The 15,118-nt window shown below is 42.7% G+C and overlaps 1 protein-coding gene across 2 annotated transcripts in view; it reads left to right on the top strand.

The window, feature by feature from the left end:
* The first annotated feature begins 5,198 nt into the window (after positions 1-5,198).
* The window catches only part of CALU (calumenin), a 28,286-nt gene continuing 18,366 nt past the window's right edge, over positions 5,199-15,118 (top strand). For both annotated transcript variants that reach the window (XM_067746931.1, XM_067746932.1), the window contains exons 1-2: positions 5,199-5,320; positions 14,651-14,882. In XM_067746931.1, the coding sequence (XP_067603032.1) occupies positions 14,662-14,882 (221 nt within the window). In that variant the 5' untranslated portion in view covers positions 5,199-5,320; positions 14,651-14,661. The remainder of the gene's footprint in view (positions 5,321-14,650; positions 14,883-15,118) is intronic.

Here is a 15,118-nt window from a genome sequence, read left to right on the forward strand (position 1 = left end):
CTCCCTCTCAAGTACCCTCAGCACCTTTGTGTCTCTTCCACTTTATTCTACTCACCGACCAAGTCCAACTCTCCACCAACTGCACCATGCCACTAAACTTGCCTGGAGAAAAACCACATGACATACTAACCATTTTCACCTTAAAGTCATCATCTCAGGCCTCAAGAGGGTCCTTGATGTTGCCTGGAGATCATACCATGTTCCCCTCATATGTTCTCTCTGTTGAATGGCTATTTCACATCTTCTCCCTCTTTAAACCCCCCACTGCCTCCTGATGACCCAGCTTCCCATTTCACTGAGAACACAGAAGCAACTGAAAGAGAACTCCAAGTTCCCACCACGATGCCTACCACTTATCTGGAATCGGACCAGTAGATCAAGTTTCTCTCCGTATTAATATAGAAGAACTGTCTCACTCTAAGCAAAGTCCAACTTTTCCCCTTTTGTACTGGATCCCATCCCATCTCCCCTTCTCAAGGACATTGCTCCAGCAACTCTCCCCTCTCCCTACATCATCAGTTTGATTCTCTCTCCTAGGTCCTTCCCCTCAGTAACAAATGTGCTGGTATTTCTCCGAAACATAACTGTTATTTCTTCCATTTGAAAACATAACAAAATAAAACAAAACCTCTCTTGGCCCCTCTGCCCACTCTGCTCCCCTTTATAGTAAACTCCCTGAAAGGGTTTCCAACATCTTGCTTTGCATTCTCTCTCTAACCCCTCCACTGCCCCACCAAACCTGATCTTCACATTGCTAAAGCCAATGGTCAATCTCTCCTCAGCTCACTGTTAGTGCATAACATACGTGATTTCTCCTGGAAACACTTCCTTCACTTGGCGTCTAGAGCACTATGCTCTCCTCCTCCTTCACTGGCTTTTCTCCTCAGTTTCCTTTGCTACTTCATTCTCATCAACACCCCACCACCACCACCACCATCTCCAAACACTAGAAATTTCCAGGACTCAGTCTTGGGTCTCTTCTAATCAAAACACATGGTTTTATACTACACATAAACCAGTTACTCCTAAATTTATATCTCTAGTCCAGACACTGTGAGCTCCAACTGCCTACTTGACATCTCTGTTTGAATATCTAATAGGCATCTCAATATGTCCAAAACTAATCTCTCAATAGTATCCCTCAAGACTTGCTCCCCACAAGGTCTTTTCTATCCTAGTAAATGCAGCTCCATTTTTTTACTTGCTCAGAACCTTGCCGTCATCCTTGACTCCTCTCTCTCCACCCCATTTCCAACCCATCAGGAAACCCTTTTACACTATTGATACTTTCAAGATATATGCACAATCTGACACTCCTCACTGTTTCTACTGTTACTACCTTGGACCAAGCCATCATCACCTGGATTGTTGCAAAAGCCTCCGAAGTGGGTGGCTTGTTTCTAATCTTAACCTCCTCAATCTAATGTGACCCTTTTAAAATCTTAGGTCATGTCACTTCTCTGCTCCAATGAGAAGTGGAAACCTTCCAGTGGCTTCCCATCTGTATTAGTTAAGGTAATGCTACCTCTGTAAGAGATAAACCCCGATATATCAGTGGCATAAAATAACCAACAGAAGTTCATTTCTCACACACAGAAAAGTCCAAAAAGGGTGTTCATGGAGTGGCTCTTTAACAGGACCCTGGGCTCCTTCTATCTTGTGGCTTGCTATCTGCACTACACAGTTTCCAGGGTTGCCACAGAAAGAGAAAGAGCTTGGAGAATGGCATGTGGCAGGTTTGCATGGCCAGTACTGGAAGTAGTGGACATCATTTCTGCCTCTCTTCCCTTGGCCAGAGCTCAGTCACGTGGCCATGCTGTAAGGGGGCTGGGAAATGTCTAGCTGTGTCACAGGATGAAGAAGAAACAGTTTGGTAAATAATTAGCCAGTCTCTTCTACATCACTTCACTCATAGTAGCAGCTAAAGTCCTTACAATGGCCTAAAGGCCCTGCATGGTGTCCCTCTCCCCTTTACCGCCATCCCTGCTACTACCTCCCTGACCTCATGTCCTCCACTCTCCTCAGTTACTGTACCCAGCCACCCTGACTTCCTGCTGCTGCTCAAACACTCCAGCAGGCTTCAGCTCAGGGCCTTTGCCCTCGCTGTTCCCTTTCCCCGGGATGTTCTTAACCACCTTCAGATGTTCACTCACATGTCATCCTCTCCATAAGCCGTCCCTGGCCACCCTCTCAAAGACTGCAATGCCACTGCTGACAGTCCTGACACCCACTTTTCTCCCTTCCTGCCTTATGTTATTCCGTGGTACCTATCACCACTTCTCATTCTATATATTTTGCTTTTTTATCTTGTTTATTGGCCACATACCAGAATATGAGCACCATGAGAGAGTTTGTTCCATTGCGTTCACTGCTGTATCCCCAGTGCCTAGAAGAGTGTCTTGCATACAGGAAACAGTACATTCATTTGTGGAGTGAATGTTCAGCAGCACCACATGAGCAGAGTTGGGATGCTTGCAGAACACCATCAGCCTTTTGAGGCCGACATCACGATACCTGCCATAAACAGTCCTTCAGTGCTTCTCTCATAGACAGAATCCACAGTTAGATGGGCCTTTGATACAGCTATGGTGACACTTCTTATGTGTGTCAGCCCTCATGGCCTTTTCCTCCTCTGCTTTCCTTCTAACTCTTGGGCTCCCATGAGGCCTGATCTGTTTTGCTCTCCTCAGAAAGCTCATGTGTTCTCATGGCTCCACCAGCTGCTGCCTGGCCAGTGACCCTAAGTATCTCCTCCAACCTGTTGGTTCTTTCTTTATCGATGTTCTGCCATCACCTTAACTCATCATGTTTTGAATTCAACGCAGTTCCCCCGTCTTCCACTCATCTAGCTCATTCTCCCAGTTTCCTATGATTACAGCTTTAATTTTTTTTTTTTTTTTTTTTTTTTGCGGTACGCGGGCCTCTCACTGTCGGGGCCTCTCCCGTTGCGGAGCGCAGGCTCCGGACGCGCAGGCTCAGCGGCCATGGCTCACGGGCCTAGCCGCTCTGCGGCATGTGGGATCTTCCTGGACCGGGGCACGAACCCGTGTCCCCTGCATCAGCAGGCGGACTCTCAACCACTGCGCCACCAGGGAAGCCCTACAGCTTTAAATTTTTGAATGCACCTTCTTCATTTCCTTCTTCCAAGGCGTCACTGAGTCCAGGAAATTGTTGTTCCCACTTTTAAAAGTTCCCTTGTATAGAAGTGTTCATTTGCATTTCTCTTGCTTTGCCTAGGCCAAGCCCTCATCCACAGGGAATCAGGGCTGACAGGCCCCATCTCTGGCAGAGTCCCACTAGCTTATCCAGCTTCTTCTAGGACACTTCCAGGATGGTGGCTCTCCCACTAGGCTGCACGTCCTTGAGGGCAGGGACCGTGTCCTATTCTTTGTGGGTTCACCAGCACCTAGTGCAGTGCCTGACTTCAAGGAGGCATTTTCAAAACAGTTTTTTAAATATCTTCTGATGCAACCTATTCTATTATAGTTAACCCCTATTAGGAGATGCACCTCCCTGAAAGAACACTTTCAACCTCATTCCATCTGCCACAAAGGTACAAGCTTAGAAACCTTCAGAAGAAGACCCACAATTCCCACTGCCTTCAGCTCAGGCTCCTCAGAGCTCAGGCTCCCCCCTTCCCCTCCTTTCTTTTACATCCCTCATCCCCTACCTGACCTAAGAAGTTACCTCCTACTCTGTCCCCTGCTTGCCCTTGTTCCTCTTATTCCTTTTGCTGAATAGGGCATTCAGGAATTTCTTAGTCTAGCCTGAGTCACACCTTCTTAGGAAGCCCTCTCTGGTTGCCACCAAGGGTCAGGGCCACAACTGAATTCCCACTGGTTGTCAACCTCTCATATTTTTTTTTTTTTTTTTTTGCGGTACGCGGGCCTCTCGCTGCCGCGGCCCCTCCCGCTGCGGAGCACAGGCTCCGGACGCGCAGGCCCAGCGGCCGTGGCCCACGGGCCCAGCTGCTCCGCAGCACGTGGGATCCTCCTGGACCGGGGCACGAACCCGCGTCCCCCGCATCGGCAGGCGGACTCCCAACCACTGCGACACCAGGGAAGCCCTCAACCTCTCATCTTGATGTTTAAAGTAAACTAAGTTGCTTTGTATTTAACTCTCTCATGAGCATACTACGTGTCTCAACTGGATTTTAAACTATAGAGGCTTTATGTGCTAAGAACACAGGTTTATAGTCCATTGACATTGCAAACATAGTAGCCCTTATTTAATTTAACTTTAATATCATGACGTGAAAATGAATGAATAAGTTAATAATTTCCTGTGTTCCTCTTCAATCAGGGACATTCTATGGGTTCCACCCATTCAGTTCACTTAACATTATTAGGCATTTACTTTGAACTGGGCAGTAAGCTCAAAGTTGTAGGTACAAAGATGAATAAAGGCAGATCTCTCCCCTGGAGCTTAGTCTGGAGGAGGACAAATGGATAAGCAGCATTATATAGCAAAATTTGGCAAAGTGTACCAAAGATGCAAAGTGCTATGAAGGTAAATAAGGGAGGAATTACTATGCTTAGTGAGGTCAGGAAAGGCTTCTAGAGCTAACATCTAAACAGTGATTTCTGTGAACCGGGACTTCTATTGTCATTCACAAGGCAGAGAATCTGGAAAACGCCCTCACTCCTGGTTGATAATGAAAGACTGTGGAGATGTGAAAGGGCGGGCAGTTAGGAAACACCGAGATGGTGGTGGCCCGAGCGCGACACCCGAGAAGTGGTGGGAGATGAAGCCGGAGCCAGCGACTGAAGTTCTGTACGATACTCCATTTAGGCGTCAGAGCTGAAGGGAAAGGAAGGGATGGGATTATTCAATATATCAATAGTTGGCGACTGATTCAGATTAATTAGTCGGATTAATTCGGCCCTGGGTTCTCGTGGGCATGAAGATAATTAGGATAATTTAAGAAGCCCTATGGAGGCCGAGTCAAGCGCTGCGAACCAGGACGTGGCGGTCGGACAGCCGCGCCCACACGCCCCCCGGAGTAAGGGGCTGTGGCCCGCCAACCCCACAAGTCCAGGGACGAGAATTGGGAGGGAATCCTGTCCACGTAACTCGGCGCGCTCGCGGGGACGTGGCGCTTTCCAGCCAATCCGGACCACGAGACCGTAGGGCCAATGGCTGTCCGGGGAAGCTGTGCGTCCGCGGCGGGCTTGTTGGTGATTGGTCCGGAGGCTGCCGGCGTGGAGGACAGCGGCGGGGCGCGGAACCGCTTCCGGTTGGGCGGTGCTTGCGCGCCAGAGCTGAGCCGGTGGGTGAGTTGCAGCCGCGGCATCCTGGGCAGTGGGCGCAACGGGGAGAGGTAAGTACCACCGTGCACGTCCCTTCGCCGTCGCCTCCCCCTTGTTCACTTTCTTTTTGTCCTCTGGGCCTCGCTCCCGGCGCGGCAGGGCCTCCTTGTCTCAGGGCCCCTGTTTCTGCCAGCTCGGGGTTCCGGGGCCTGAGGCTGCTAGCGACTGCCCGACCCTCGGTGCGCAGCCTGGGTCGGAGGCCGCCGCTCGCCTTCCCTTGCGCTTGGGGAAGGGGCCTGGGTCCCTGCGAACTCCGGCTCCCGGCTTTGCGTCCTGTGGGGTACAGTTTCGTGCCTGGCTTGCCACGTTCTCTGGCCCTGGGCCCCGCCAGTCACCAAGCCCCTTGTCCGAAAAGGTCACTCTTGTTTACCTCCTGAAGGTCGGAGTGCAGTCAGATAGCGGTATTGTTACAGCTCCCTGCCACTTCCCACACTTGGGCCTGCTTGTGTCCGCCAGCTCCGCCCCAGGGCCACATCCCGAGAGGACATCTGCATCTGCCAAGAAGGTCGTGTTCGCTGACTTTGAGGGTGTAGAAACAAGGGGGAAGAAAGCATGAAGACACTATGTGATTTTTTTTTTAACTCTCTATAATTTTAAAGAAAAGACGGAATATTTCGAGCTTCCATGTTTGGCCTCACGCTTCGGTCAGCGAAGGAAAGTAGTTTTAAAAGCTTCATTAAAGGATTGTATCTTTACCTTGTTTCGTTGCTTCTAGCTCCACACCCTAGTTCTGATTTTTGGCATACTGTGTTCATCAATAAACTTAATTCCCTACAGCTGCCCTGATTAAGAGTCGAGTGATTTGCAGTTCCAAAAGCTGCTTTTGCATGAAGGCAAAAAGCTCCCTGGGTCTCCTACTAAAACTTCAGGGCCTTTGATCTGAATTCCTAAGTGTACAAAGTCCCAGAATAGTGTCTTTGAGAGTTGAATTACATTCACTTCCTGGCATGAACCATAAAGTCTACGTTAATGAGTCAGGAATAAGGTTGCTTCTAATTTGTTTTTGTAGCTTGGAGGTAGAGAACCGTGGAATTTTTGATAAATTATTCTTTGCCATAGAATGGCACTTGACACAAGACAAATGCATGTTTGACCTCATTCAGTAGATTTAGTTAACCGGGTTCCAAACGGTGGTCATCACTGAAGAATTTATGTATTGTACTACAAATGAGGGTCCAGAGGTAACCTGTAAATTGTATTTGTGTGGCGAGAGATCTGAGCTTACCTGGGCCTAATCTGAGATTTTCAGGGATTCAGCGGTCTCCAATAGGATTCTTTTGAGAATCACAACTAGGAGAAACATGAGCTAACAAAGATGAATTGAGTATGCCTGAGTGGATAGTAGTACTCAGATACAGCTTTGAAATCAACTCTTAATCATCACTGTTAATATAATCGTTTGCTTCCATTCATCCAGTGATGTGTCAAAAGATACGGCATTTTTTGTACATTTCACCAGTACTGGAGATCAGTACACTGATTTTAACACACATTTTCTCTGTGTGTGGCACACGCATGGTATAGCCAGGGATAGCCATTAGAGATGCTTGCTAGGCCTAGTTGTAGGTCCTAGTTGTAAGGTCCTAGTTCCCTGTCTTTATGAACTCTTAAATACGGATGTTGTTGATGCTGTGATTTATGTATTAGAGTTAAGACAGCTGAAATAACACTTTTCTTGTTGCTGGCTGATGGCCAGATCCGGTAAGGGGAATTGGGGGTTGGGGAGCACTGGCAGCTGGCAGGAACTTTGTTGCTCCCAAGTACAGTCCAACTAATCCAATAAAATGTTTTGGTGTACAGAAAGTGCAAGACACTGTGTTAAGGACTATAGAGGGGAATTAATTTATATTAATTTATATTAAGCTGAGATCCCTGCCTTCCAAAAAAGTACATCTACAGAGGAGCTAAGGAGACAACTTAAGATAGCCTATGATCCTTATTGTGGAATGGTACGAACAAGTCTTATAAAAGTTGAGAGGAATGTGTGCAGATCACTTCCAGCTGGAGTGATCATAGTAGGTAGGTCTTTTCATCTAGGATTTTTAAATTATATTTATTTACATTTGGCACTAAAGCAAGGATTCCCAAGCATTTTATGCATGTTACACATGCACAGCAAATTACAACTAGAAACCAAAACTCTTGTCTCTACATTTTACATGGTATTCCTACAGTAATTAATTATGTATTGAAGTTTCATCTGCCAAAAGGAAACTTTGATTCTCCCAGAGTTTCTAAGAACTTATTTCTTAAAGGAAATTTTCTTTACTCTGTAGCAAGAAAAATTTTAAGTTTATACTGGGTTGCTTTGGTTATAGAACTAATGAAACCTGAGTAATAGTTTGTCATTTCAAAGCTTTTCTTCTACAGCCAAAGTTTGCACTTTTATATACTCAACTGTCTTATAAACGTATGCCCTCAATTACACAAATAATTTAATTAGGATATATTAATGAACTAGAATGAATTAGAATATATTAATGTAAATTTGTTCCATCGATCACTAGAGAAATGTTGAATAAATGGTTTGTCATTATCATAACTTTTATCAAATCATGAAGGGTGACATTATTACTTTTTTTTTTTTTTTTTTTTTTTGCGGTACGCGGGCCCCTCACTGTTGTGGCCTCTCCCATTGCGGAGCACAGGCTCCGGACACGCAGGCTCAGCGGCCATGGCTCAAGGGCCCAGCCGCTCCGCGGCATGTGGGATCTTCCCGGACCGGGGCACGAACCCGCGTCCCCTGCATGGATCGACAGGCGGACTCTCAACCACTGCGCCACCAGGGAAGCCCGACATTATTACTTTAATATGATAGTCCATTGGTGGTACTTGTACTAAAGTCTGAAAGTGAAGAATGTCAGATAGATAACCAGATACCTTTAATTCCCAGACTTTATAACCTGAGCCTTAGTATAGTTAAATTGCTGTCAGGCTCTTGCCCTCAATCCCCAATTGAAGTAGACACTTAAGCATTGAGATTCTGCTTTTGCTGCACTATAAAGGAATGCCTTTTTTTCTCCCCCCCCTAAATATCCAACTCACAGAACTGGAATTTTACCACCACACCCATTTCTCCCACTATTAACATTGAGCAGTGGGTCTTTGTTCAACCAGAATAACTGTGGGGTCACCCACTGTTAATGTTCTTGAGAAGTTGAATTTAATCTAGACATCTAAATTCCCCTGAAAAAACTTACTTTTAAGTGTTCTGTGACCAGTGGATTTTTATAAAAAATGATTGGGAAGGAGGGGAGAAATGGCATGAATTTAGAGCTGTCAAGCAAATTTTTGAATGGATAAAACTAATTCTTAAGGCTTATCATTGTTTTTGAAAGAAATTCAAGTCTATGCTGTTACCTTTTTTTCCTTATAAATTAACTGGAACAATTCATGAAAATAACTTTGCAGGAGACCATTATTGGTGACATGTTGCAAAAGTATGATAGTAACATGATACCTTTTCTGTTCTAGCCCTTTATTTGTGTCTCTAACATCGTGTGATGCAGTAGAAGTATAATACAAGCCATGTATGTAACTTTAGATTTACAGGTGAATATTTTAAACATGTGAAATTAATTTTAATAATTTAATCCAGTACACACAAAAATACCATTCTTTTGACATAAAGTGTAACACACCACTTGTTAATTCACACTAGCCACATTTCAACTGCTTGGTAGCCACATGTAGCTAGTAGCTCTTGTCCTGGACAGTGCAGGTCTAGTTTTCTGTTTGTTCAAGAAAAAATATTAAATGTTACCCTTGGTGAGGGAGGGACAGAATTTGAGGAAGAGAAACTTATAGGTCATTTGAGAAATGGGAGATGGGGAGATGCATTTTTCACAGCCATTGATTTACCTTTAGATCACATGGTAAGTTCACAGGCCTTCCTCAAAAAAGAAAAAAAATCTCAAATAACCTAACCCTACCACCTGAAAGAATTAGAAGAACAAACAAAACCTAAAGTCAGCAGAAAGAGGAAATAATAAAGATCAGAGAGGAAATAGAGATTTAAAAAACAATAGAAAAAGTCAGCAAAACCTAGAGCTGGTTCTTTGAAAGGGTAAACAAAATTGACAAACCTGTGGCCAGACTCACCTAGACCATATGGTAAAAACTCATACAACCAAGTCCTTCATTTATGTATTATATTATGTTTTCCTAATGTTCTGTTATCCATTGATGAATAGCTGTCATGACGGAGAAAGAGAAGGATCTTAGCTTTCTATTATTTGGTTTCCATTTGGTTGAAAAGAGAAAGATGCTTCAGAAATAACTGCACTAATGTAGTTCTTCAGATGCCTTGTGTAAGAAGTTGTTTTATACTCCTTCTCACATTTTCCCACATTATATATCCTTTGTCTTGAGAGATATCCTTTGTTTCTATTTAGACATTTTTATGTGTATATGGATTTAGATAAATTTAGTAGTCTCTTTTTTTAGTGTCTGTATTCATAAAACAAGGGGCCTTTTGATAGTTTCTAATAGCCAGGAGTTGATATATGTGGGCACAAAGTGCATAGTTTTTAAAACTTACTAAAGTGCAGATTTTTCATTGCCCACTGCAGAGAGAGAAAGGTAGGACCATTGCTTTGTCCAGCAGGTGGTCCTTGATGACCTTTTTAGGCAGTTTCATCAGTAGTGATAGAAACCTAGATTTCAGGGTGACAGTAGGTGGTGAGGAAGCGGAGACAGCAGTTTCTAGAGACGGTATGGGTGAAGGAAAGGGAAGAGCATGCTTGAAGGAATAACGGGGTCTGAGAAAGACTGATTTTGGATTATGAAGACCTGAGAAGTATTGATTGACAGAATGGAGGAACCTGTAGAGGGGCAGGATTGAAAGTTTAATTGAGAAGGGAAAGGATAGAGAGATGGATAAATGATAAAGCTGAATCACTTGGCTTTTATTCTGAAATTCTTCTTTTGTCACTGTATCAAGATGTTACACCTCAATCTTAAATGTAGTTTTCCCTCTAGAATCAGTGAGTCAATCTGTTACATTTCTTTATGTTACACAGTATCAAAACTTTACACAGTATCCTTCCCAGGCCCTGATAGTGTTAGTGGGCTTAAGCATTAATTCATATTAAAACATTGGGGGTTTGCAGAAGTTGTCAGGGTATTATGCAAGAGTTGTTAGAGTATTATTCTCGGGATGTAATTAGTCATTTATAAAATTTTCCTAAATGGGAAGCCCCCTTGTTAATAGACATAAGGAAAATCCTCTGTTGCAGTGACTCTTGATTTTACTTGATTCTGTAAGCCTCTAACATTATAGATATTATTTGGATATATCACAAAATAACAACATAAAACTCATTCCTCATCTCTGTAAAGGATTTTATTTGTCTAAAGAATTATTTGTAATTTGAAATGGAAGTTTCATTTTGTCCTAAAATAAAGGCATACTGTGATGTTTGAGAGAGCCACTGAATATAATTTTCTCTTTACTGTTCCACTGATCTGATTGATTGGATTCAATTATTGGAGAGTGGGCTGGAGGGTTATTCTCCTAGGGCAGTGTTATTTTACTTTATAAAATAGGATTTGTGTCTTAAGAATAAATATGTGTTTTTCCTTCAGTCTCCTTTTCCAATCTGGAGAAATGGCTTGAAAATGTTTGCTTTGCTACCTAAAAATGCAAAGAATTTTTATGCTATTGTTTAGAAAGTAATACACATAAAAAGATAATACACGACTGTGTGCTCATTTACAAAAAATAAGACAACACAGCAGTACAGTAGTGAAGTTCACTCCCCACGAACCTTACCTCCCCACCCCATCTCTTCTCCCTTCAGCGTAGGGCTTATTGCTGTTTACAGATAGATGTTTATCCTTCCACACCATTTTCGTGCATATATGTTATATTTTATACAAATATAAACAAGCTGGGGAGATTGTTGGATTTTGCTTTTTATATAAATGAGGTCTTGACATTGTTTTACAACATGCTTTCTTATTGTTGTTTTTGTTCACTGAACATATCTTGGTGCCTTGTCAGTTTCAGTGTGAATAGGTCCGCTTCATTCTTCTTAAACTGTGTTGTGTTCCACAATATAGATTTAATATGTATTTACCACTTCTTTTGTTTAGTTCATTTTCCTTTTTTTTTAAATCATTATAAACTGTTATCATTGAACATCTGAATTGAAGCGTCTTTGTATATAAATTTGGGTATTTTGATGGGATAGCACGAAACAGAACATTGATAAACTTTCAGAAGCATAGCCAAGTCCTAACATTGGTGAACAGCTTAAGAATAGTACCACCTTCTTCCCCTTTCTCTGTGGATCTTAGGGCAGTGCTGCCACATTGTTTCCTCTGATGGGTTTTCATGAGTCTTAACAACTGTCCAGCAAAATTACCGTTTTTGTGTGTTTTTGAAATGGGCTCTTGGGGAAGTGACTGCCTCCCATTATCTCCTTAGCTAACATTTCTGTTTGTCTTTTTGGCGTTGTCCTAGTTACTCTAGAACACTTTCTACTCTCTGTTGATACATCCTTCTCTGCCATTTCTGGACCTCCCCACTTAGCTGCTTTCCTATTGAACACAAATAGTGCCCTCTTATGCCCTTTTACAGCCTGAAAGTTACTCAAGGAGGCCTCAGGTTGTGCCTTTGTATAATCAGCTAAATTGTGTTAGCATTAAACATATTCCTCTATTTGCTTTCCTTCCACTTTTAAGGAATTTTTATATGACGTAACGTGCTCACCATTAGCTGCGCTAAGCATTTTTTAGTTTATTAAATCCAAAATGCTTTGTAAATCCAAGCAAATACAATGTAACTTCTTTTAGTTACTATTTGGGGGTTACAAGGAGATGGATACATTAAAATATGGCTAATTTATTGGCGTATTTGATTTCTTTATCCCTTGACACAATTCACTTCCTTCCTTCTAATTCCCAAAACTTTGAGGCAGGATCAGATACATGCAGTTTCTTCGTATTAAGTGTACTCTCAAGTCACATTTCTTAAGATATCATTATGGCCATTTGAGAATTTGGTTAGAATACTGGTTCTCAACCTGGCTGCCTTTTAAAAATATTTATGGTTAAGGGTGGGGTTCAATGGTCACTTATAAAAACTCCCCAGGTGATTTTAGGGTACAGTCTAGGTTGAGATCACTGAGTTACAAGCAATGCTGAAAGAATTTTTATAATTAAAAAAAATTTATATATAAAATATGAGCCTTAGATTAGATAGTTCCACTGGTGACATCCTGGGGAAGGTGAAGCCTGTGGCTAGTTTAATCTGCAGATTAGGACAAGATAATGCATTTAACTTTCATGTGATGCTGTGTCCCTCTGTACTGTAGCCTTGTATTAGTTTCCTAGGGCTGCTGTAACAAATTACCATAAACTACGTTGCTTAAAAGGACAGAAGTTTATTCTCTTGCAGTTCTAGAGGCTAGAAATTAGAAATCAGAGTGTTAGTAGGGGCATGCTCTCTGAAGGCCCTAAGGAAGGATCCTTCCTTGCCTCTTCCTAGCTTCTGGTGGTTGCCAGCAATCATTGACATTCCTTGGCTTGTAGATGATCTCTAATCTTTGCCTCTTTCATAATGTGGCATTCTCTTCTCTGTGTCTGTATCCAAATTTCCCTCCTTTTATAAAGACACCAGCCATTGTATTAGAGCCCATCCTACTTGATTACATCTGCAAAGATCCTATTTCCAAATAAGGTCACATTCACAGGCACCAGGGATTAGGACTTCAGCATATCTTTTGGGGGGACACAGTTCAACCTACAACAGGCCTCATGCCCAGTAACCACCTACCCATCCAGTAAGGGAGTCACTGGTCATAAGAGGAAACGAGTGAGTGATAATAGGAAATTATAGAAGTTTATACTCACCACAAGGGGAGAAGCCTTCAGAATCTGTGTTCTGATAAAGGACTAGTTAAAATATGAAAGCCTGGGAAACTCTTTCCCCTTGATTTTTTTATTTTTTATTTTATTTTATTTTATTTTTATTTTTTGGCCATACTGCACAGCATGCAGGATCTTAGTTCCCCACCAGGGATCGAACCCATGGCCCCTGCAAGTGGCAGCATGGAGTCTTAACCACTGGACCGCCAGGGAAGTCCCCCCTTGATTTGTTTTTTTGTGGGTTTTTTTTTGATTTATTTATTTATATTTGGCGGTGTTGCGTCTTCGTTACTGTGCACGGGCTTTCTCTAGTTGTGGCGAGCGGGGACTACTTTTCGTTGTGGTGCGCGGGCTTCTCATTGCGGTGGCTTCTCTTGTTGGGGAGCACGGGCTCTAGGAGCACGAGCTTCAGTAGTTGTGGCACGAGGGCTCAGTAGTTGTGGCGTATGGGCTTAGTTGCTCCATGGCATATGAGATCTTCCCGGAGCAGGGCTCGAACCCGTGTCCCCTGCATTGATAGGCAGATTCTTAACCACTGTGCCACCAGGGAATTCTCCCCTGCCCCACCCCCCACCTTGATTTTTAATTTTACAGTTTTCTCTAAAACGTTAACCTTTCTGGACAGTACTATAGGTTGTCTGTCAAGAGTTCTAAACAGTTTCTAGCCTGCAGCTTCTCTGCGATTTTTTGTCACTGTTTTCCATAAAGTGTTCCAGCCTTGTGCTTGTTCATCAGAATCACCTGTGACTGCAGAGATTCTGAACGTACAGTGTAGAGCTGGGGAATCTGTACTTTGAACAGTATTCCAGGTGGTCCTTATACCTGGGTAGGTTTGGGAAACACAAGTATACAGAATGATAAGGCAGTTATCCATCGCTGTACCGTCTCAGTGGTTTGATCTTTGAAGGTGATCATTGGTTCTTATTTGACAACCATCAGAATCACCTGGGAACCATTTAAAACTACAAATGCTTGGGTTCAGCCTCAGAGATTCTAATTCAGTAGGGGAAACTTTTTTTTTTTTTAATAAAGCTTCCTAGGTGATCCTAATAACCAGCCAGGTTTGAAGACCAGACCACTGATACAGTACAAAGGTAAAGTATTTGGAGTCAGTAGGTCTGGATTTAAATCTTGGTCCTTTCACTTTTAAATCTTAGGAACTTGGGCAAAAGGATTAAAGTTCTACTTTGGTGTTTTTGAAGTGAGACCACTTATAAGGTGAATGTTCCTAGTAATTCCTTGTTCATGTAATTCCTTGTCAGCCTACAATCAGATGAAGAAAACTGGTGAATATTTCTCAGAGTAAAACTGGAAAGTCTGATATCCTACCACACTTCTTTTTATGGATTAAGTAATAATATTTGGGATAATATCAAATTAATATTGTAACTGGATGTGAGCTTTTAATTTCTTGTTTCATTATTAAGCATACTGCTTCCTGAATGAACTACCTTTCTTTTTTCTTTAAGATCTGATTATCATGGACCTGCGACAGTTTCTTACATGCCTGTCCCTGTGCACAGCCTTTGCCTTGAGCAAGCCCACGGAAAAGAAGGACCGTGTACACCATGAGCCTCAGCTCAGTGACAAAGTTCACAATGATGCTCAGAGTTTTGATTATGACCATGATGCCTTCTTGGGTGCTGAAGAAGCAAAAACCTTTGATCAGCTGACACCAGAAGAGAGCAAGGAAAGACTTGGGTAAGGTGCCAGCTCTCAGGGAGCTAGTTAGAATAATGACATTTCTTTATAAATCAACTCATTCTTTTTTTCTCTTTTGGCTCAGTCACTCAGTAAAGCTGTATTGAACTACATCTTCTGAAAACTAACCACAGAATTGCTACCACTAAAATTTAATTAAGCGCTTTCCTGCATTTCTCCATTGAATAATAGTTTTTACCTCGTTCTACAAAGCAAAGTCATTTATGCATAAAATT

This window comes from Pseudorca crassidens, chromosome 8, assembly GCF_039906515.1.
Source record: "Pseudorca crassidens isolate mPseCra1 chromosome 8, mPseCra1.hap1, whole genome shotgun sequence".
In the NCBI taxonomy this organism is placed as follows: Eukaryota; Metazoa; Chordata; class Mammalia; order Artiodactyla; family Delphinidae; genus Pseudorca; species Pseudorca crassidens.